This window comes from Asparagus officinalis, chromosome 5 (genome assembly GCF_001876935.1).
Source record: "Asparagus officinalis chromosome 5, Aspof.V1, whole genome shotgun sequence".
NCBI classification, from domain to species: Eukaryota; Viridiplantae; Streptophyta; class Magnoliopsida; order Asparagales; family Asparagaceae; genus Asparagus; species Asparagus officinalis.
The window spans coordinates 80,966,765-80,992,464 of NC_033798.1; the positions used below are offsets into that span (position 1 = coordinate 80,966,765).

Genomic DNA, 25,700 nt, shown 5'->3' on the forward strand with positions numbered 1-25,700 from the left:
AGTGTGAACACGGAAGTTCACACGGACAATTTCACGGCCCACCCGATTGTCCGCTGTGCTGTATATATTCCTTAGGTTTTCTTTTGGGAAGTGTGAAAAGGAGGTTTTGTTTTCTTTTTGTGGCTGCGGAACAGAGGCGCAGAGCGAGTAGTTTCCGCTGCAGGGAATTATTTTATGGCTACGGAGAAAAGGATTTGCCTGCGAGAAGGAACAGAGTCGGTTTTGTTTCTTCATTGGCAGCGCACAAGTACAGAGGAGATTTTGTGTAATCCTTTTTAGGGTTTTGTGCATCCTTTTGTAGAGAGATATTGTGAGGGATTTGAGAGTTTGTGTGAGGGTTTAATTGAGTGATTGTAAACCCTACTTGTATTCTCTCCCTCTAGTAGTAGATCTCCCCCTCCTTGCCCCGTGGACGTAGGCAATTTGCCGAATCACGTAAAATTTGTATTCTTGCCATGATTTGTAATAGCTTGTAGGTTCCCTCGACGCGCAGTCCTAGAGCTGACGAGATGAAGAGCTGATATCTCACTTTGATGAGATATCTGGCTTTCGGTTCTTGTTTCCTTTGAGAAACAAGAATTTCGTTGTGATCTAATCTCTTGTTGTGCACCTTGCGCACCGAAGGTGCTGCCAAAATTTTCGCTGCGCACAACAAGTGGTATCAGAGCTCCGGGTTGGACTTGGGAGCTTGTTTGAAGGATTCACTGAAGGATTCCTATTTGAAGATTAGATCGACAACATGGGTGAAACAAGCACATCGGGATCGTCTTTTACGAAGACGATACATAATTTGAGCATCAATAACATGAAGATTAATGTTCCGAAGTTCGACGGCAAGATTAATTTCGGATTGTTGAGGTGTCAGGTGATGGACGCCTTGGACGCTCAGAATTTGGAGGAGACTCTTGAGTTACAAGAGAAACCTGCCGATATGGAAGCTAAGGTTTGGAAGAAGATGAATAGTAGGGCGTGTGGAGTTATTCGGTCATGCTTGATGCCGGATCTTATTTATGACGTGATGAACGAGACGTTGGCGAAGAAGATGTGGAAAACGCTCAATGAAAAGTATCTGACTAAGAGCATTGAGAATCGGCTTCACTTGAAGAAGAGGTTTTACCAGTTCAAGATGAAGAGGGGAGTTTCCATTAGGGAGCATGTTAACAACTTCACAAAGCTACTTTCAGACATGGCTAATGTGGATATCATGGTTGAGGATGAAGACAAGGCGATGCTACTTTTGTATTCGTTGCCCGATGATGATTATGGTACTTTTGTCCTAACTATGATTAATGAAAGAACTACTGTTAGTTACAAGGAGGTGACCTCAGCGTTGGTGAATTATGAGTTGAGGAAGAGTGTTGATGAGTCATCCGAGAAGGCATCGGGAGATGCGTTAGTAGTTCAAGACCGTGGTTCAAACCTAAGCAGAAGGTCGCAGTCTAGAGGTGCACATCGTGGGATTCATAGGAATCAGTGTGCCTTTTGTAAAGAGGATGGACATTGGAAAGCAGAATGCCCAAAGTTAGATCGAGCTAGGAAGAATAAGGGGAAAGCTGTACAAGCTTCAGAGGTGAATGTTGTCAAGACTAGTGGCAACAATTCAGATTCGGATTCTTCAGGCTATTCGTTGTCTGCACTACCGTCAGTTTGTGTTGCCAACTCTACAGAGTGGATGTTGGATTTGGGTGCTTCATACCACGTTTGCCCTAGGAGGGATTAGTTCTCCAGCTTTTAGAAGTTGGAAAGAGAGGATGTTGTACTCATGGGTAATGGACATGCATGCTCTATTGGTGGTATTGGTACTATTCGTATTCGGATGTATGACGGAGTGATTCAGGATTTGAATGAAGTGAGGTTCGTTCCGCAATTGTCGAAGAACATCATTTCACTAGGAGCTTTGGTGGCATCTGGCTATAAAGTAACCTTGGAGGATGCACGTTTGAAGGTCACATTGGGGGGTCCATGATTGTTATGAAGGGCGTCAGAAGAAGCAATTTGTATTATTTGCTTGGAAGCACGGCGATTAATAGGGAGATGGCGACTTCATCAGATTCGGCTAGACTGTGGCGTTGTTTGATGCTGGGTTATTTGATTGGTACTACCGTGCATAGGTTATTGAGGAGTGCTTTGACCTGCAGTTTGAAGTCCTGTGAACCCATTAGTATGAGCAAGAAGACCAAGGTGGAGTTAGGCACTTCTATCCATCATTCGGAAGTCCTGTGAACCCATTAGTATGAGCAAGAAGACCAAGGTGGAGTTAGGCACTTCTATCCATCATTCGAGGGGTCTTCTGAGGGGTGTTCATTCAGGCACTTCTATCCATCATTCGAGGGGTCTTCTGAGGGGTGTTCATTCAGGCATTCGGGGGCCTTCCAAGAGAACATCATTGGGAGGTAATAGGCATGTGGTTTCTGCAGTTGGGGATTGCTCTAGGTATTGGTGGGTTGCAACCAAGTCTCGTTGGTGTGAAGTCCTAGAAGCCTGTAACAAATGGAGGAAGTGTATTGGCAGAAAGGTGAAGGTACTTCAGTCTGATGTTAGAGGGAGGTACAAGAGGGACCTATTTCTGCATTTGTGCCGAGCTCACGGTAATTGGAGACACTTCATTGGTGTGGAAACTTTGAGGCGACGAGATGAGATGGCAGATTTGGGGAGCTGTTCCTTTTTGGAGGAGGATTGGCGTTTGATGTCGAGCAATGGCATTGGTGTGCGGGCTACGACATGTTTGGGCCATCTTATGTATAGGTTGCCGACTGCTGCATGTAGAGATTTTGGATCTGGTGGAGCTGCTTCAGATTTTGGGTTGAGTCGAATGTTTGGCTACCCAGCACTTGGTCATATCGTTGATGTGAGATTTGATCCGATAGCACATTTGGGATTCAGAGGCGTGTTTGATTATCAGGTATTGGCTTCTGATTTTGTTCTGAGCAGGTATGTCACGTTTAACTCTCGGCAGGTGGAGAGTGGTGATAAGATCTTTGGGACATCGCAGCGGGTGGAGAGTAATGCTACTCCACGTTGGGTGGAGACTTCAGATCATACTGTATCATTTGAGATTCCAACTGATGTGACACAGATTGGGGATCATTTGGATTTGGATGCAGATGATGAGTTGGATTCGAGTGCAGCTGATAGATGTAGTCTGGATATGGCCATTGGTTCACCTCAGATGGAGGTGTTTGATTTGTCTCAATTTAGGGCCATTGGGAGTGCTATCAGTTGCAGATCATATGGTGATATTGAAGAAGAGTTGCAGACTTTTCTATTTGTTTGAGGGCCTTTGGAGGCCATTTGGTTGAACTACGTTCGGCTTGATTCCTTGGGCAAGAGGATACGTAAGCAGTCTTTCAGATGCAGCCGGTTTAGATTAGTTGATTTTGATGGGGGTGAGACCGATTTGGTGAGCGACATCGACATTTGGGGTGAGTGTTCGCACTCCCATTTGGGTCTCAGCAAGTGAGGCATTTGGTGTAGCCGGTGTAGGCTCAATTCGATTTGGTGAGTAGACACTGTTGTTTTGGGTGAGTGTGCGCACTCCCGTTTGGGTCTCGACTTGTTGTGGATTGAGTCCGTTGTTGTGAAGGGTTTCCACGACGTCCTGGACGCAACAAGTGGGACATTTGATTTGGTTGGTGTCGGTTCAGTTTTGGAAAAACTTCACCGAGGTGGAGAATTGTGAACGTGGGAGGGCCCACTAACATCACAATCACGCAGAGCAGCAAAGTTCACCATAGTGTGAACACGGAAGTTCACACGGATAATTTCACGGCCCACCCGATTGTCCGCTGTGCTATATATATTCCTTAGGTTTTCTTTTGGGAAGTGCAAAAATGAGGTTTTGTTTTCTTTTTGTGGCTGCGGAATAGAGGCGCAGAGCGAGGAGTTTCCGCTGCAGGGAATTGTTTTGCGGCTACGGAGAAAAGGATTTGGCTGCGGGAAGGAACAGAGTCGGTTTTGTTTCTTCATTGGCAGCGCACAAGTACAGAGGAGATTTTGTGTAATCCTTTTTAGGGTTTTGTGCATCCTTTTGTAGAGAGATATTGTGAGGAATTTGAGAGTTTGTGTGAGAGTTTAATTGAGTGATTGTAAACCCTACTTGTATCTCTCCCTCTAGTAGTAGATCTCCCCCTCCTTGCCCCGTGGACGTAGGCAATTTACCGAACCACGTAAAATTTGTGTTCTTGCCGTGATTTGTAATAGCTTGTAGGTTCCCTCGACGCGCAGTCCTAGAGCTGACGAGAGGAAGAGCTGATATCTCACTTTGATGAGATATCTGGCTTTCGGTTCTTGTTTCCTTTGAGAAACAAGAATTTCGTTGTGATCTAATCTCTTGTTGTGCACCTTGCGCACCGGAGGTGCTGCCGAAATTTTCGCTGCGCACAACAGGAACACGTTTGCTGACTTATGAATTTGATTTCATAATATTTTAATTATAACAATTTATATTTTGTATGCATAGTATTCCAAAGTATTTCAGGAATATGAAGTGATGTAGCTTTAGTATGAATTTGATTACATCCTTGAAACAATGATTATTCTCGCATTTGAATGCAGACTTACCATTGTTGTGCGCAGCGGAAATTTCGACAACACCTCTGGTGCTCGACAAGAGAGTAGATCTCAACTAAATCCCTGTTTCACAAAGAAAACAAGAACCGAAAATAAAATATCACAACAAAGTGGGATATCAGCTCTTCCTCTCATCAGTTCTAGGACTGACTTGTCGAGGGAACCTAAACTCTCTATTACAAATCACAATACGAACACAAACAACCAATTTTAACGTGGTTCGGCAAGTTGCCTACGTCCACGGGGCAAGGAGGGGGGATCTACTATTAGAGAGAAAAAGAATACAAATGAGTTTACAATCACACAACTCTCACAAATTAAACCCTCAAATAGGCTCCTTGCTTTTCTTCTCAAAAATATCAGCATCCAAAAACTTTTCTTTCTGCCAATTTCCCCCTTTACAGCCGCCAAAGTCTGCTTCTCCCCTTTTGCACACCTCTTCACGAAGCCATAGGGTGGGTATTTATATCCGCTGGTTCTTAGCCTCCCACACAGTTACATCCGTTGGTTCTTAGCCTCCCACACGGTTACATCCGCTGGGTCTTAGCCTCCCACGCTGTTAAATCCGCTGGATCTTAGCCTACCATACGCAAATTCAAGACCCGCTGGTTGCTTCTATCTCTTCACGCAGAACCTTAGAGAACCCGTTGAATCTTAGCCTCCACTTGCTTTATCTCCTCACGCACCACTCTAAAACCCGCTGGACTCCTCACTTGCTTTATCCAACAACCATTGGCTTCAAAGTTCCCAAATCCCAACCAAAATAAAATAAGCATGATTACTTGGATTAGGATCTTTGGAGAAATTCGTTGTATTATCTCCTATGTGCATTAATATTGATCAGGATTTGATGAAGGAAAAATTGCATATGGATTGTGTGATTGACCCAAAAGACAATCTTACCCATGGACAAATAAATAGCAGCTCACAAGAGCTTTTTTTGCCCCCTAAGAATTAGGAACTTCAGCTCATGCGTAGACAATATTAAACAGAAATCATGTGCAAAATTCATCCTGAATGGTTTCTTGTCATGTTTTTCAGGGGGGTCCAAACATTCAATAGCAAATGAATTCCCTATCAATTGCTACAAGTGCATGATGTATACTACCAATAGTTATATGCTACTAAAACATTATAAACATTTTTAAAAGTAAATTAGATGATAAGGAGATAAAGGTGTTCTAAATCATGTTAAAAGATTTATAGCATAATCTGCTAGGTACATTCTTTTAGACTAATCTCAACGTCCCATAACAGTTTCAATGGTTATCCTCTTTGAAGCATTTCATCTTCGTATAAGTTAAAAGAGTTTACAAATACAGCTCTTTCAACACTCACATTCTGTCACAGTTGCTCAACCGTACATATCATAATCCTCTTATTTTGGAAAAGTACATAACCAAAAGAATCCACTTGTTATGTTCACCTTATGTTCACCCATTTCATTCTACATATTATTTGGCTATCTCATCAACTTTCCTGCACTAAATAAACCTTCCCTTCTCTCCCACAAAAGACTTTGTACTTTATTGCTCTATCAACGATAGTCATAAATGTTGCATCTCAAATCTTTTGGTGGATAGTGACCAACTCATATTTCCGTGCTCCTTCTCTGTCGAAGACTACCTCCGTTAGATTAGCAATCACCTTACATGTTTCAATGCTCGGTCCATTTCATCTAATCTAAACATTTCGTATTTGTAAGTTTGCTAATATTTATTCACATCCATTAGTAACCATGCATGCAATTTTACTAATCAAGCAAAGGAAAAACATAGCTATACTACAAAACACATCTAATACTTACAGAGACAAACAATAATTTCATAGCCAATCAAGTTAGGTATTCTTTGGCGGTCCTTGGTGTAGGTTAGCAGGCGAAATTTTCCTTGCTAACATACGCCCCCGCCTAGAAATATGACGAAAAAGAAGAGAAATTCTGGGAAAAAAATCTTCAGTATAGGTCTACAAGATTCAATTTCTGCTTCTCAAGCCTTGGAGGATTCAGTTTCAGCTTCAAGTTTTGATGATGATGATGTAACCTTGAGTTTTGAGACTATGGGATCAACAGGACCACATGGAGAGAAGAAGAAGAAATCGCTAAGTGATATTCTCAGATCGGATAGCTTTCTTGTTCCTCAGGTTAGTTCTCAGGGATCTGGATCTCAAATCCTTCAAGCTAGGAGTTCCTCTTGCAAAGATGTGATCGATGGAGATCAAAATAATTTGCTCAATGATTCTGGAATCTTGAAATCTGGTTCAAGTGGATCTGGTAAGATTTCTTGGGCTGATAAGGTTGATTTTGATGCTTCTTGTCAGCAAGCAGATCTGATTTCGAGTAGATCTTATAATTCACAAAAAAGTTTGCAGAAAGAGAAATCTGTTCTTGATTCTTCTACTGATGCTTTAAATTCGAATGAGATTAATGCTTCTGCTGCAAAGGCTATGAATTTGAATTCAGTTCTTGAATCTGTTTCCTTAGATCTTGATAAGAATAGTGTTGAAAATATAATCAAGTCCCCACTGGAACCTGCTGAGCCAGTTCAGAACAGAACAGATAAGAAATCTTGGTCTAGCCTTTTTGCAGACAATAGGAAATCAGGTTGTGGCATGACCTTGAACTTTAAAACACCTGAGAATAAAGAGTTTGTGGCTTTTAGTGAAGAGGAATGGAATGAAGGTAATTCCAATTGGAAATTTTCTTTAATTGGCCAAGTTTTAGGCTTAAATGTTAAGTTTAAGGCCATGGAAATTTATGTTCAAAAAGTCTGGGATCATTGGGCAGTACCTGAAGTGTGTCTGCTCAAACCAGGATTATTTTTGTTTAAATTCAAGAGTAAAGAGGAAATGGAGGATATCTTGGTGAATGGTCCATGGTTCTTTGGTTCTAGGCCCCTCCTATTGAAAGTATGGTCAAATGATGAAGATATAGAAAAGATAAATGACAATGTTTACCCTCTGTGGATTCAGCTGCCAGGTCTGAGATTAAACTTGTGGAGCTCTAATGCTATAAGTAAGATAGCTAGTCATATTGGGAGGCCAATTGCCACTGATAAGCTAACTGCTAACAAGCAAAGATTAGCTTATGCTAGGGTGTTAGTTGAAGTTCATATGCCTTCACCTCTCCCTGATATAATTCCTATTCATGGTCCAAATGGGAAAATTTTTGATCAAAAGGTGATTTATGAACTTAAGCCTAAATGGTGCAATAGTTGCAAACTTGTGGGGCATGATACAGTTTTCTGCAAGAGATACCCCTTATCTAAAAGATGGGTGCAAAAATCAAAACCTGTTAATCAAGCTGTACCTGATAATCTGGGGAATAAATCTGCCTTGAATGAAATACATGTCTCTGGTGGAGTCAATACTGTGCAGGAGCAAAGTTTATCTTCAGGTGGAGGCCATATTGTTGCTGATCATGGAAATATGGGATTTCAAACTGTCTTGAATAGAAAGCATGTTCCTGGAGCAGTTAATGGTGTGCAAATTCAAAATCTATCTCCAGGTGCAGATCACATTGACTCTGTGCATGTTGCACAAGTGCTTGAACAGGTTTCTGGGGCTTCAGTTGAGAGAATACATTCTGGATTGTCAGGCATAGTTCAGAATAGTATGAGGCCCAATAATTTGGATTCTGTGCATGTTCTTGATCAATTTTCTGGAATAACACCTAGAGAGAATAATGCACAGGATCTGGTGCAGGCTGTGCATGTACAAAGTCAGAGACAAAGGTCTTGGAATTCAGTCAAAAGTTCCCAGGTAAATAGAAGTTGGGCAGATATGCATAAATCTGGAATCAAGATAGGTAACACTTTTGATCATCTAAACTACCTGGAGGATAACCCCCAAAATGTGAATGGAGGGGGTGTTCTAAAATTATGAATCTCTCCTTTTGGAATATTAGAGGACTAAACAAGTCCTCTAAGCAACATTTGGTAAAGCTTCACATTCAACAGCATCATATCTCTTTCATGGCTATTATTGAAACAAAAGTTAAGGCTAGCAAAATCCCAAATATAACAAAGAAGATTCAAGGTAACTGGGAGTGGTTTTCAAATGCAGATAACTCTAGCAAAGCCAGAATTATGATCCTATGGGATCCTAATATTTTGGAAGTTTATATTGACAAGTTTTCTGCTCAGCATATTACCTGTTCTGTTAAATCCTTAGATGGTAGAGTTGAATGTTTAGTTTCTTCTATATATGGTCATAATCATCAAGCAACTAGGAAAGCTCTTTGGCAAGACCTTCTTCAAATACAACAAACAGTTGTAAACAAGCCATGGATTCTATCTGGTGATTTCAATGCCATAACTGGGCAAGAAGATAAAATAGGAGGTGCTGCAGTTACTGAAGCTGAAACTACTGATTTCAGAGAATTTATTGACAAGTGTCATCTATCACATTTGAAGACTGAAGGCTGCCATTACACTTGGAATAACAAACAAGATTCTAATTTCAGGGTTTGGAGTAGATTGGATAGAGCTTTGGTAAATGATTCTTGGATCAATTTGCACAATTCTAGTCATGTTGAGTACCTTCTTCCTAGTTGTTCTGACCACTCCCCAGCTTTGGTTTCAATCTATGATGATCATGTGCAAGGAAAGAAGCCATTTAAATTTTACAAGATGTGGATTAAACATGACAGTTACCTGCCTATTATTTCTACTGTTTGGCAAAGCACAATTGCAGGTTGTTCTATGTTTTCTGTTACAAGTAAGTTGAAGCTATTGAAGACTGCACTGAAGGATTTAAACAAAAGAAGTTTTCACAATATCAGTGAACAGGTGATCAGGGCTAGAATAAATCTGGAGAATATACAGAAACTTTTACAGGGGGATCCCCTTAACACTGATTTGATCAAGCAGGAAAAAAGTTGTTTTTATTTCATATAACAAACTTTTGGATTGTGAGCTCTCTTTCTATCATCAGAAATCTAGGATTCAGTGGAGTGTGCAAGGAGATAGATGTACAAGCTTCTATCACTCTGCAATTAAAGCTAAAAGACATCTAAATAGAGTTATGGTGCTCTACAATGATGCTGGGTGCAGATTAACTGATGGTGATGAGATTACTCAAGAACTTATATCTTTCTACAAAAAACTCATGGGCACAACTATAAAAACAGCTAGTCCTGTTAGGGATATTATCACAAATGGTCCATGCTTGGATCAAGCTCAAGCTAGGAATCTGTCTTCTCCAGTGACCAAAGAGGAAATTAAAAATGCAGTCTTCTCCATGGGTGATGATAAAGCGCCTGGACCTGATGGCTTTAGCATGGCATTTTACAAATCAGCTTGGCACATTATTGGGGATGAGGTAACGAAGGCTATTACAGAATTCTTTAATACTGGCAAGCTTTTGGGTATGATAAATGCTACATCTATTACCTTGATTCCAAAAATAAAGTGCCCAAAGTTTTCAGCTGACTTCAGACCAATAGCCTGCTGTAACTGCCTCTATAAGATTATCTCAAAAATTCTAGCTAATATGATCAAACCTGTTATGGGATTCTTGATCAATGAGGCTCAAAGTGCTTTTGTGAGAGGAAGGCAAATTTCAACCAACATCTTACTAGCCCATGAGATTGTGAAAAATTACAATAGGAAGCATATTTCACCCAGGATTATGTTGAGTATTGATATCAAGAAAGCCTTTGACACTATCAACTGGAATTTTCTAAAGGATATGCTCTTAGGTCTTGGCTTTCCTGACAAAACAGTAAACTGGATTATGGCCTGTATTACATCCCCTAAGTACTCTATTTCTTTAAATGGTACCCTACATGGCTACTTCAAGGGAGAGAGGGGTTTAAGACAAGGTGATCCTATATCACCTTATCTATTCAATCTGGGTATGGAGTATCTCTCAAGGCAGTTAAATTTGCTTAAGAATAACAAGGATTTTAAATTCCATCCTAGATGTGGTGATCTAAAAATCACTCATCTAATTTTTGCGGATGATCTTCTTCTTTTCTCTAAAGGTGATCTTCATTCAGTCAATATACTCTACAAGTGCTTCAAACATTTCAGTGATGTCTCAGACCTTGAGGCAAATCCTGGTAAATGCAAAGTTTTCTATGGTGGAATTGATGATAATCTAAAGGGACATGTATCAAATCTCTTGAATTTCCCTGAAGGTACCCTGCCCATCACTTATCTGGGTGTCCCATTGATTGGTAAACGTCTATCATATATGGATTGTTCAAACCTTTTCAACAAGATAACAGGTCAGTTCCAGGCTTGCTTGAAAAACAGGTTCCTATCTTATGCGGGCAGATTACAAATAATTAAAAGTGTTGTACTTGGTATACAAAACTTTTGGACTTCAAACTATGTTCTGCCTATGAGAGTACTTCACAAAATAGATGAATTATGTAGGAATTTTCTTTGGGGAAATTCTGAACATGTTCATAAAACTCCTCTCATTTCATGGGATAAAGCTTGCATGCATAAGAAAATTGGAGGCCTAGGCATATACTCTGCTTCTACATGGAGTACAGCTTCTGCACTGAGGCTAATCTGGAATATACATGTTAACAAGGAAAATCTGTGGATCAAGTGGATTCATGGCACGTATCTGAAAAATTGTGATGTCTGGCATGTTCAGGCTAAAAAAACTGATTCGTGGATGTGGAGACAGATCTTAAAGATCAGAGACAAGGCTCAGGGGCTTTTTGGAGGGATTGATAATCTGATTCAGACCATCTGTTATTGCTACAAAAATGCAAAAGTTAAACTTTCTGACTTATATGCTGCACTCTCCCCTACATCTAATTTGGTGCCTTGGTTTGGCACAATATGGGAGTCTTCAAACTACCCCAGACATGCTTTTATTAGCTGGTTAGCAATCCAAAACCGTTTGCTTACTCAGGACAGACTGATCAGGAGGGGGGTTGTTAGCATAAACAGCTGTGTTTTATGCTCTGGTCTGGAATGCAGAGACCATCTTTTTTTCGAATGTTCCTATTCTAGTGATATCTGGGCCAATGTTATGAATTGGTTACAGTTCAGGTGGAGATCGAGCAATTGGAATCAAGTGTTGAATTGGTTCTGTCACAGGTTGAGGGGAAGAGGGTTTAAACAAAAGCTAAAGAAATTGGCTTTTACCTCTACAATTTATAAAATTTGGAATGAGAGGAACGGCAGAACTTTCAGACAGGAATTGAAGCCAGCTGATCAAGTGTTTAAGGAGATAAAATTTAGCATCTTAGCTATTGTTCTCAATGGTCCATTTACTGCTGAAGACAGAGAATGGATTTGTTCTCTGTAGTTTTTAGAGTATGAGTGATGTATTAGTAGATTAGAATTTTTTTGTATTCTCAGTTCAAGCTGAGAATCTTGATGTGCTGATTTTTTCACATTTGGATGATGAATAAATACCTTTTCATTGACCAAAAAAAAAGTTAAGGTATTCCTAACGCAAACCTAATCACTTTTTCCCACATTTTTTCTGCCTTCACAGACAAGAACCTTCAAGCTCTCAAATTGAAGTAACCATTCGCCAGTAAATAGTAGCAAAATAAACTTCAGAAAACAATTGCAAACCCCAAAAGACTTGATTTTGCCCAAAATCATCACCTTCAGTTTTCAATTCTCTTCTTAAATCAATTCACAGCCTTCACTCCACTAAACTATCCAACTAAATTGGAAACTAATTGAATTACCAGAGAGATATCGACCAAACAGCAAGTACCTTAGCAGTGGACGCCATTTCCATCCCTCCAATGCCTGAGAATTGGAGAGAACCCTAAAAACTGATGCTCGCCGCCGTCTCGGTTCGCCGGAAAAGGACCGAAGCCCTACCGAAGACTCATCGCCATCGCCGGCTAGGGTTTGTTCGTGATCGTAACCGATGCCCAAAATTTGAGAAGTAAGGAGATGATGGCAGAGGGGTGTGGTGATGACAAGGATATAATACTCATCGTTGGCAATTAATGATTTAAGAAAGTGGGACGTAACTGAAGGTGGCTGCTAACCGACGGGGTGGAAAATGAAAGGAACGAAGGCTTTTAGGCTCCCGATTTATTAACCCTGTGAAACTATCAGAAGCTATAAATTGTAATTGTTATTATGAATTTTAATTATAGTAATGTAGAAAATATTTCAAAATTTTAAGTTATTTCAAATATTTTTTGACTTAAAAAGCTAAGATCATTGTTTGATTTACTACAAACTTGTAAATTATTTTTGTTCTAAAAATTTTTAATTGATCACTACCACTAACACTTAACAGGAACTTAATTAAAGTATGAAAGTAAATCTTGATCAAATTTGGTCCCTTATTCAACATGGAAACAATCTCAACAAGTAATAATTAGTAAGCCAAGGTTTTTTTTTTGAAAACAATGAATATTGAGGTTTGTGACAACCCCAAGCAAATTCATCACAATAGTAATTCTTTGCCAATTAGTTAAAGAGGTCACATTTATATCATAAATGATTGATCACATGCTGCGCTATCCATAGATAATAATAAAATGTAGTAAAATGGTTAAATATCAAAGTGTAATTTTATGTGATGTAAGCAATCACATAAGCATACAAAACTACTAATAACTCTGCATGAAAATGGCTTATAAAATTCCTAATTGTAATCAAAAAATAAGTTGTTATATAAAATGATTAAAAAAATATTGTTCTTGAAAATTTCTAAACCAAGATCAATCGTTCTCCACCTTTATCTTTTTTCTGGGTAACTCTAGAGTAGTATCTTCATCATCTACGTCGATTGTAATATCAGGCTGAAGTTGAATTTCTTGTGCTATTATATTTCCTTCGCCTCGTTCATCTTTTGTCTTTTCATCTAACTTCACCAGGAATTTGAATGTTTTTCCGATGTTCAAAACAATTTTTTGGAAATATGGACTCTGATTATTTTTCTGTTGCAATGAGAACAAATGTTATATTAATACTTATGGATTTGTTTATTTTCTAATTTATTACTTGAATAGAGTTAGGAATTACCTCATTCTTTTCTGTAATGAATGTTTTTGCTTTGCATCCAATAAGAGTTTCTGCTGCGTCAAAGAGTGTTACTCTTGCATTATCCGTGTCATTTTCCATGAGAATCTTAACTAAGTACCTGTATTTTTTATTGTTAATTTCTAAAGACAATTTGTATTGTATTTTAATATGTTCATGGCATTAAAAAAGATATATTACTTAACCTTGGTACTGGGTCATCAATGATTCTGTGGCATTTGTCATTCAGACACTCTTTACTAACATCTTTATTAACCTTCTTGTCACAGCCTTTGCAAGCATAGAACTATGGCTCGAGCCTATTTAAAATAGTAGTTATCTTTGCCTTAAATGTGCAATACTGTGCTTGTATATTAACAAAGTTTAGTTAGATTTAAATTTGTAGATAATAATATGTATATAATATTGTACCTGTATCGAATTCTGTGACTTATGCATAATATCACTAATATGAATTTCCTTGGTATTTTTAAAAAGCGTCAATGGAGATCCTTTTGCTTTTGCAGATTCTTCCAATTGAAACCTGCATATTAGATTAAAATATAATAATATTTCATTATTGGGTTATATGAAATTATGCTTGTTCTGCTTACCATTCTCTTAATTCGCTAGCTAGTTCTATTTTTGGATTGATACATAATGTTGAAATAATTTGCGACGATATGCTTGTATCTCCTGCAAAAATAAGAAAATTATAGGAGTAATTTTATGTTTAGTTATCTTTAATAAGAATTTTAGCAATAATTTATGTACCTTGATATATAGAGATTTTAAAATCTGATAATGCTATTACAGGCTTATATTTGATTTCTGCTTTAAGAATTGATCCTTCATTTGTAGCCAAATCTCTAAATAAAGTTGCATGCATTGGCATTCCACTACATATGAAAAAGAAAGAACGTTAATATTTTTTTCTCTTATGATATTAGAAATAAGTAACATGAATATACCTTATATCCATAAGCGTGATTTCCCTCCTAGTGTCTGGTTTGTTGTGTCTTATAATATAGTTGATCGCCGGCTTAACATTAGTTGTTATTGCAAGAATATCTGCAAGTGATTTGATAAAAAGATTATGATTTTGTAGATTAATGTCTCATTTTCTCATTCACATTGTTTGGGAAAAGATTTGATAAAGAGCTCGTATCAAATAGAAAATGAGTTTTCACATTTAGTCAACTATTCTTTCTAAACAATAATTTTGATGGTACTTAGTAAGTAATCAAACAACATGCATTTTTTTTAACAATCGTAATAAATTAGATTATATCCAAGAAAAAAATGGATTTAAAATTAAGAAGAGCTTAGAATTAGTCAACTATTCTTATATTACTTATTCTCAAAATACTATTCTTATATTAATTAAGAAGAGCTTAGAATTAGTTTAATGGAAATTAAGTAATCTTATATTACTTATTCTTATATGTTACCTTAATCAAGGGAGTTTAGAATAAATTAGTCAACTATTCTTTCTAAACAATAATTTTCTAAATATTTCCTTGCAAACAAAGTGGTTTTTATCTTGCATGTGCGCTTCAAGATTGATTATGGGATTATATGAAAAGTTTGATTTGATTCCAATTAGACAATGATATATCGCAGTACGAGAGTTCAAACGAAGTGGGCATACACTTAATATAAAGGGCAAAATATTCGCTTTGCTGATAACATAAAACTATAAACTGTAGATAACATATTGGAATACACTTAATAAACGAAGTGGGCATACACTTAATATAAAGGGCAAAGTATTTCCATTAAACTATAAGCTATCTAATTAAATAGGCTGCTATTGGAATTCAATTTAAAAGCGAATTCTCGAATTTTATAGATAACATATTCTTTGTTAATTCATATTACGTTTTTTTCTCTATATCTAATTAAATAACTGTCCTTTAGTTGACAATATTTTGCATAGTTTTTTAATAGAATATGTTCATCTGAGCAAATCTGACTTGGTCTAAATCTAAAGATTGATTATGCATCTGATATTAACAGAATAACTGCTCAAATTCATTGCCTAAGATGATACCTACTAAACGAATCACTGTCTAGTTAATCAAATAAAATATATAATCAAATAAAATATATAATCAAATAAAATATATAATCAAATAAATTTAAATTAAAATAATATCAAATTACATGAAGATTTACCTTGATAGATGGGAGAACCTGCAACAATCAAATCCTTAATCTTTTAAATTTTGCATGAAAATTAAAGAAAATTTAAAAAAATATCAATTGTCATAAAAAGTAATTGCAGTATAAAACAAGTATCACCATTAAATCAAATACATAATATTTCTAAATAATAATCAGAATCATGAAAATAAAAAAGAAACATACATGTTGAAGGAGATGAAGTTTAATAATCAGAATCATGAAAATAAAAAAGAAACATACATGTTGAAGGAGATGAAGTTTACTATAAAAATTGTGTAATTTCTTGGTTTATATATAGGCATGAACATACATGTTGAAGGAGATGAAGTTTACTATAAAAATTGTGTAATTTCTTGGTTTATATATAGGCATGTGGTATTGCATGTGATAGAATAATAGTCATAATTAGAGTTTTATTAGGATTTGAATTGTATTATTATCAATCCGGGATTTGTTATCAATCGGGGGCTAATAGGATATGTAGGACTAATAGGACCTATTCACAGTCTAGCTAAATAATAATGTAACATGTCCTGACTTTGGAATAAATCTTTATTATATATACAGATTTTGATTGACCTCTAAGCATAAAACACCTTAAACATTTTCCCTTCTCCGTATTATTTGGGAACAAATAAAACAAAGTTCACATAAATTTCTTTTAAAACTAATAAGGCAAAATAATTATATTTAACTAAATATCTTACTGAAGAACAAATTTTTGATAAGAAAATAAACTAAAAATACTTAATTTTATTATTTAACCACGCGTGTTGCACGTGTTTAAACCTAGTATATGATAAATGCACAAGTGTACATGCTATATCCTATATTTATGGCTAATATAACCCTATTGTGATCTGGGAAACTCAAGATTTCCCTTTGAAAGTTCATGACCATCATGACCCAATTTTAATCTGCATGACTCGAGATTTCTATTAAAAAGCCCATGCCCTTGATTTCGTTCTCGCTTATGAATATTGTTGTTATAGTTGCAATTCTACTCACCATCTATTATCATTGCACACTTTGACAGTGCTTTTTGGGGTTCATAAAGGCGCATATGAAAATTTATGTTTGCAATGCTCATTAGCATAAAGACCCATCTTTCATATAAAATAAACTAAAAATACTTAATTTTATTATTTAACCACGCGTGTTGCACGTGTTTAAACCTAGTATATGATAAATGCACAAGTGTACATGCTATAGCCTATATTTATGGCTAATATAACCCTATTGTGATCTGGGAAACTCAAGATTTCCCTTTGAAAGTTCATGACCATCATGACCCAATTTTAATCTGCATGACTCGAGATTTCTATTAAAAAGCCCATGCCCTTGATTTCGTTCTCGCTTATGAATATTGTTGTTATAGTTGCAATTCTACTCACCATCTATTATCATTGCACACTTTGACAGTGCTTTTTGGGGTTCATAAAGGCGCATATGAAAATTTATGTTTGCAATGCTCATTAGCATAAAGACCCATCTTTCATATTTCTTAGTGAAGTGTGAGAGTATTCGGAGTGTCAACTGAATCAATGCAATGTTCCTTTGACTCTGGAAGGAATAGTGTGCCAACAATACTCTTGTTAATGCAAAACCGCCTTTATGAGCAAGGTGGACTTCAGGTTTGTGTCTTGCAAATTATTAATTGAGTAAACTTGAAGCTTCTATCTAAAACTTAATGCCTTCAGGTGGCCTTAATGCTTATTTGTCTGAATCTTCATTATCATCTAAATGTTTTTTCAGTCTGAAGGCATTTTCAGAATTAATGCGGAGAACAGTCACGAAGAGTATGTCACCACTCCACAGCAAATCACCTCAAAGTCAGCTTACTATCTTCTTTTCTGGACATGTACTTCCTCTTCCAAGAAGACTCTCAAACTGATAAACCTCATTCACTCGAGAGGACTATTGGAGCTTATTTCCTCCATTGAGGATAGCAATGGGAACCTCTAATCTCACAGCATCAGTATTTTGTCTCTTTTGTCCATTTTGTCTATTTTGTAACTCTCTTCTATCTGCTACTTTGTTGATTATAGTCATGTACATATCCTAAGACATTTAATAGTGTTTTGGCAATTTTCCCCATCTCGGGGGAAGCCGCTAAAATCACCATTAGATATCTTCTTTTGTTTAACTTTTTACTCTACAATTTTATATACAAGTAATGATAGGGCAGTTGGCCCTATTTCCATCAAAAAAGAAGAGTATGTAAGGGACCAGCTAAACCATGGAATTGTTCCTGATGGTATTGATGTGCGTACTGTCTAGCTGGCCTGATTAAGGTGCTTCAACATTGGAATGTTGACCTATGTAACACGTTTTTCTTCATATACCTAGAGCCAGTTTGTAATTTTGTTCTTTAATTGTTTTTTGTAATTTTTTAGAATTTGTTGAGATTAATATTTTGTGTTTCTGACATATAGCTTGAAAAAAGTATTGTTATTTTCTTATGTTTTTGTTTGCTAATCAGCAGCCAACAATAGAATTCTTGTTCCTAAACTTTTGGGGTTGGTTTATGGATCGCTTTAACAGTCATCCCTTGCTTGAACTAACAACTATATTATCCTTTTATTTCCTGGATCTAAATTTATTTGGCCTTGTTACTCAGTAGCTGCGATTTTATGGTTTCTTTGTCTTCTATTTCTTCCATCATAGAGGACAAAAAATATTTTTTTAAGGGTAATCCTCGTCAGATTGATTTTCAAGTGCACTTACAAAACTACAACGCCCTAATACGTGTGAATATGTTGTATTATATTAAGGTATGCCTTCGGATATTGATTAATAAGTCAAATTATAACCCATTATGAAAATAAAAAATGAACATACATGTTGAATGAGATGAAGTTACTATAAAAATTATGTAAATTCTTGGTTTATATATTAGGCATGAGGTGTTGCATGTGAAAGGATAATAGTCATAATTAGAGTTCTCGTTGTACAAACATTTAAAATTTAAAAATTAGAATTTGATTAGGATTGTGTTTCATTATTTATTTTGAATTTAGAGATTGATTAATAAGTCATATTATATCCAACAACCATAATCTAGGTATGCATCTATGAAGACTAATTACAACGCAAATATAATCTTGTTTATGATATGTGCAATGCAAATATAATCTTATTTATGGTAAGTCACACGTATAAGTGGATTTATATCAGATTTGCCAGGTATAATCTATTTCGGTTTTCGAGTGCACATTCACACATATAAATGGATTTATATCATATTTGAAACGATAATTATATATAAGATTAAGGATTTATACCAGATCTGATATAATCTATTTATATCAGATCTGATATAATCTAATTATATCATATATTATCAAAAGTCAAGTGGATTTGTTATCAGAATAACAAATAATGCTCATGCGGATAACAAATCAGAAGTCAAGTGAATTGTGATTGGATTTGATATCAATTGGGGATATTGTGTATAAATATTAGAATTTGATTATAGATAGGGTAGTTCAAACTTTATAGGGGTATATTTGTCTAAAAAAGATTTTCCCTAACTCGTGCTTTTAAAGTGAGTATGATATATATATATATATATATATATATATATATATATATATATAGAGAGAGAGAGATTAAAAATTCTCTCATTAAATCTCAAACCTAACCCCCACATTCACAGTCTTTCATCCTAAATTCATTGCAAGAATAATGAAATCGAGTTCTAGGGTTTCAAGTGCTGCTTCAAGCTATGATATGGTGGAAGAGAAAGAGACAGAGTCGTAAAGATAATTTAGATGCTGCTTTGACTTTTTACTGTTGGGCAATATACACCTTTTCATTGACAATTTGTTTGCTTGTTTTTTTTTTTGGGTATTCATATTTGCAATTTACTAAGGGTTAATTAGCACTTAAGATGCTCTATACTTTCTCATATGTCGTACTCATAATTTTTTGTCATATATGCACGCATCCGCGTGCACTGAGTACTAATATATAGTATGTTAGAGATAAGGTCATGGGTAGACCTCTCATCTAGAATAAACAATTAAAATTTACAAAAATTAACTATTATTAATATGAGATGCGTAAAATTTATCTTTCTATTGGTGGAGTCATGAGTCACAATTGGAAAAATTATAAGATAAATGGATGATTTCTTCATCTCATAATTACATATAGGTCCTTCATTTTTTTTTCATATGAAGTTTAGAAAAACATGAACTTTACAGGTTTTTGTATGTGCATCCGCACGTAGCATGATGCTAGTGATTTTCTGAAAACAAACACTACTTTCTTTTTTGTATATTTTGCTCTTCATTTCTTTCTTGTATATTTTACTCTTCATTTCTGAACTAATTTTAGGGACGTATCTAAGAGCCAACAAGGCGGTGGTTCCAGACTTCTTTAAAATGATTTAACATTAATCAGTTATATATTTTGAAAATACCTAACTACTATATATGAGACGCGCGCTTCTTGATTTCATTTCTTTTTTTTTTTTTCTTTCCAACTTTGCACTATGAGTTAAGGTTTGTAAATTGTAAATCACACGACAAAGCTGAGAAAACTATTCCTTGACCAAAGGCTGCATAAAGAAGCAATTATTTCATCCAATTGCTCATTCAACAGGTTGAAAATTAAGCCTATCAAAACTAACTTATGTGATGGTAACTAATAATTTACGCGTTGGGTCGATATTGTGTTCGATTCTCGTGCATGGTGAAAGCTAACTTTATGAAGTTAAAGTTTGGTTTCATCCCTATATAAAGCTATAATTTGGTTTCATCCCTATTACTGTTCTAAGTATGTAGAACGAGGATCAAGGTGTATTCTAGAGATATTTCCTTAAATTGAAGTGTTTTTATATAAATCTTGAGACATTGCCTTCATGCATGTGTGAAACTTTACCTGCTTTTTAAATACTATTTTCCTATTGATTTTATATTGTTGTTAGTGGGTTATTTGAATTTTCTAAACTTTATTAGCTTTTAAATTAATACTAGTATCTCTGTCGTCAAATTTGCAGACTTACTAGCTTTGAGATTAATTTTTCTTAACTATCTATCTTTTAAATTAATAACAAAATTGACTTTATTTGTGTGAAGCACGTGGGTGGGGACATGGGGCCCACCCATGTACAACGTGCATTTGGTTTGGCTTGAACACCGCTCAAAGCCCACCCGAAGTCTCGTGATTTATAAATCACGAATATCTAGGGTTTTGTTTTTTTGGCAGCGAAAAGGCAAGGTCGGTTTTTTTCTTCTTGAGCAGTTGCGGTTGTACGAGTGTAAAGAGGGTCAGAGGCATAGGGGAGAAAGGAAGACGGTGAAAGAAAGAAAACAGCGGACTTCTTCGGTTGTTCTTGGTGAAGAAAAATCGTTGTTTTGAGAGGTTTTTTGGCATCCCTTTTGTGAGAGATTTGAGAGCTTGTGTGAGGGTTTAAGTTGTAAGATTGTAAACCCTAGTTGTATTCTCTCCCTCTAATAGTAGATCTTCCCCCCTCCTTACCCCATGGACGTAGCCTATTTGCCGAACCACGTAAAATAGTTTATCTTGCTGTGATTTATAATAGCTTGTAGGTTCTCTGGACAAGTCAGTCCTAGAACTGATGAGAGGAAGAGCTGATATCACTTTATTGAGATATTTTGCTTTCGGTTCTTGTTTCTTTTGTGAAACGGGAATTTTGTTGTGATCTAATCTCTTGTTGTGCACCTTGCGCATCGGAGGTGCTGCCGAAATTTTCGTTACGCACAACAAGTGGTATCAGAGCTTCAGGTTTGGCTTGAGGCTTGTTTGAAGGATTCGGTGAAGGATTCCTATCTGAAGAGTTAGATCGACAACATGAGAGAAGCAAACACATCGGATTCGTCTCTTACGAAGGCGATACAGAGTCTGAGCATCAATAACACGAAGATTGATATTCCGAAGTTCGATGACAAGATTAATTTCGGATTATGGAGGTGTCAGGTGATGAACACCTTGATGCACGGAATTTGGAGGAGACTCTTGAGTTACAAGAGAAACCCGAAGACATGAAGGATAAGGTTTGGAAGAAGATGAATAGTAGAGCCTGTGAAGTTATTCGGTCATGCTTGACGCTGGATCCTATTTATGATGTAATGAACGAGACGTCAGCGAAGAGAATGTGGGAAACACTCAATGAGAAGTATCTTACGAAGAGCATTAAGAATCGGCTTTACTTGAAGAAGAGGTTTTACCAATTCAAGATAAAAAGAGGAATTTTTATCAGGGAGCATGTCAATAATTTCACGAAGCTACTTTCAGATATGACCAATGTGGATATCATGGTTGAGGATGAAGACAAGGCGATGTTACTCTTGTGTTCGTTACCCGAGGATGATTATGGTACGTTCGTTCTCACTATGATCAATGGAAGAACTACTGTTAGCTATAAAGAGGTGACCTCAGCTTTGATGAATTATGAGTTGAGGAAGAGTGATGCTGATCCTCCGAGAAGGCATCGGGAAATGTATTAACAGTTCGAGGTCGTGATCCAAACCGTCGCCAGTTCAACCGCTCAAAGTCAAAGAATAGGAGTGCCTATAAGAGTGTTGCTAGAAATCAATATCGGTATTATAAAGAAGAAGGACATTGGAAGATTGACTACCTAAAGTAGAAAGAAAAAGCCGAGAAGAACAAGGGGAAAGCTGTACAAGCTTTAGAAGTGAATATTGCAAAAGTTATTGATGAACATTCAGAGTCAGATTCTTCGGGCTATTCGTGCCCTGCACTACCGTCAGTTTGCTATGTCGACTCTACGGAGTGGATGTTGGATTCAGGAGCCACATATCACATATGCCCTATGAGGGGTTGGTTCTCTAGCTTTGAGGAGCCGAAAAGAGGGGATGTCGTGCTTATGGGAAATGATCATGTATACCCTATTGGTGGTATTGGTTCAGTCCAGATTAGGATGCATGACGGAGTGGTGAGGGAATTGAAAGAAGTTAAGTTCGTACCGCAGTTGACGAAGAACATCATTTCTCTTGGTACTTTGGAGCCAGCTAGTTATCGGGTGATCTTAGAGGATGCTACAACGAAGGTCATAAAGGGTTCTATGGTGGTGATGCGAGGAGTCAGGGAAAACTTCCTATACTACTTGAAGGGCAAGACAGTTATAGGGGGTCTGACACCTTCTATCACTACAGAGGAGGACACTACCACATTATGGCACATGAGACTAGGACATAGGAGATAAGTCCCTGCAGTCATTGGCGAAACAGGAGCTATTGAAAGGTGCTAAGACATGCAAGATGGAGCTATGTGAGCATTGTGTACTTGAGAAGAAGACTGGAGTGAAGTTTGGCACCGCTATTCACAATACCCAAGGTACATTGGATTACATTCACACAGATGTTTGGGGTCCCTCCAAGAACATATCACTTGGTGGAGCAAACTATTTTGTCATTTTTATTGATGACTATTCCAGGAGGAACTGAGTATACCCTATGAAGCATAAACATGAGGTCCTGGATATTATTGTGGAGTGAAAAAAGAAAGTGGAGCTGCAGACAAGTAGAAAGGTGAAGGCTCTTCGTTCAGATAATGGTGGAGAGTATAAGAGTGATTCGTTTCTATAGTTTTGTCGGGATCACGGTATTAGGTGACACTTCACAGTTCGAGAGACACCGCAACAGAACGGAATGGCTGAGAGATTGAACCATACCTTGCTGGAGAAGGTGTGATGTATGATGACGCACAGTGGATTGCCTAGATCCTTTTGGGCTGAGGCATTGGTATATGCAAGCCATCTTGTGAATAGGTTGTCGTGCACTGCGATACCGGGGAAGACTCCGTTGGAGCGTTGGTCTGGTTCGGTAGCTAGTGACTATGAGTCGCTTCAAATATTTGGGTGTCCTGCTTATTACCATGTCAGTGATGGTAAATTGAATCCGAGGGTGAGGAAAGTAGTCTTTGTGGGATTTAGAGATGGAGTTAAAGGCTTCAAGTTATGGGATTCACAGGATAAGAAAATAGTTATTAGCAGGGATGTCACATTTGATGAGGCGTACATGATGAAGCCTCAAGTTTCTCAGCAGGTGGAAGAAGACCAGATTCGGGAGGTATTTGCAGCAGGTGGAGGATGATGTGACTTCACTCACTCCAGAGAGCATTATATCCATCGAGACTCCTACAGAGGTGACACTGGGAGGAGATAGGATGATAGCCGAACATATAGATGATACAGTGGATTATGGGACTCAGGAGTAGGGTCAGGTTCAGGAGTCTATTACAGCGAAGACCTTGAAGGGTGATTCGTCGGCCAGCTAGGTATAATGATGTCATGGTCGCATATGCATTATCAGTGAAGATCGTTGATGATATGGTTCCATTCATATTTAGGGAGACAGAGTCTAGCCCCGATTCGATCAGATGGAGGAAAGCTATGGAGGAGGAGATGTGATCTCTTCAGAAGAACGATACTTGAGAACTTACAAAGCTACCTAAGGGTAAAAAAGCTATTGGTTGCAAGTGGGTATATGCGAAGAAGGAGGGATCTTCTATTGGGGACATTCGGTTCAAAATATGCGAAGAAGGAGGGATCTTCTATTGGGGACATTCGGTTCAAAGCCAGATTGGTTGCCAAGGGATATACACAGCTTGAGGGCATTGATTACAACGAGGTATTTTCACCCGTTGTGAAGCATTCGTCGATTTGGATTTTATTGGCGTTGGTGGCCCAGTTGGATTTGGATTTGGTCCAGAAGGATGTGAAGGCAGCCTTTCTACACAGAGATTTAGATGAGAAGATCTACATGATACGACTCTTGGGATTTAAAGCTGCAGGAAAAGAAAATTTGGTTTGCAAGCTGAAGAAGTCTCTTTATGGATTGAAGCAATCGACGTGACAGTGGTACAAGAGATTCGACAGTATCATGATTGGCCAAGGGTACACGAGGAGCCTATATGACCCATGTGCTTACATGCATAAGCTACATGATGGTGAGCACATATATTTGCTTTTATATGTTGATGATATGCTTATTGTTTCCAGGAATTCTTCGGCTATTCAAAAGTTGAAAAATGAGCTGTCATCCGAATTTGAGATGAAGGATCTTGGAGAGGTAAAGAAGATATTGGGTATGGAGATTGAGAGAGACAGGGTGAAGGAGAGATTGAAGCTTACACAGAAGAGCTATTTACAGAAGATGTTGAAGAAATTCAACTTTGATGGCAATGCAAAAGCAGTTAGCACTCTATTGGCTCCCCACTTTAAGCTTTCAGCTAGTATATCGCCTGTTTCAGTTAAGGACTGAGATTATATGTCGAAGGTCCTATATGCCAGTGCAGTAGGTAGCTTGATGTATGCGATGATGTGTACGAGACCAGATTTATCACAGACCGTGAGCATGGTATCGAGGTACATGCATGACCCCAGGAAGGGTCATTGGGAGGCTGAAGTGGATTTTACGGTATATCAAAGGTACCGTGGATGTTGGATTGATTTTCCAGAAGGATAAGAAGAATGAGCAGGATTGTATTGGTTACATAGATTCAGATTATGCTGGAGATCTTGACAAGCACCGGTTTATTTTAGGATATGTGTTTATATTGGCAGGAGCATCGGTATGTTGGAGATGTACACTTCAGTCCACAATGGCTCTCTCTACTATAGAGGCGGAGTATACGACAGTGACTGAAGCTGTTAAGGAGGCTTTGTGGTTGTGTGGATTATTGGAGAACTTAGGGATTGCACAGTAGACCCTTCAGATATATTGTGATAGCATGTCAGCTATTTATTTGGCGAAGAACCAAGTTTATCATGCGCGCACGAAGCACATCGATATCAGATTCCACTTTGTTCGTGACATTTTGGATGATGGGGATGTCATATTGGAGAAGGTCCACACGAAGGACAACCCTGTAGATATGTTGACCAAAGTTGTTTCAGGTGTGAAGTTTGATCATTGTTTGAAACTTTTGAACATTCTTCGGTGTTGAGGCTTTTGGAGGCATTTAGGTAAACTACATGAGGCTTAATTC

General features: G+C 37.4%; 1 protein-coding gene across 1 annotated transcript; it reads left to right on the forward strand.

The window, feature by feature from the left end:
• LOC109842073 lies at window positions 8,541-11,841 on the forward strand. Its single transcript, XM_020410986.1, has 2 exons — window positions 8,541-9,356; window positions 9,502-11,841. The coding sequence occupies exons 1-2, from the start codon at window positions 8,541-8,543 to the stop codon at window positions 11,839-11,841; spliced, it is 3,156 nt and encodes a 1,051-aa protein (XP_020266575.1).

Bases quoted from the DNA above. Each gene is read 5' to 3' on its own strand.
- LOC109842073 (XM_020410986.1), top strand. From the start codon at position 8,541: ATGGCTATTATTGAAACAAAAGTTAAGGCTAGCAAAATCCCAAATATA. The intron at 9,357-9,501 runs GTGATCAGGGCT...TTCTATCATCAG, and splicing joins TTCACAATATCAGTGAACAG to AAATCTAGGATTCAGTGGAG.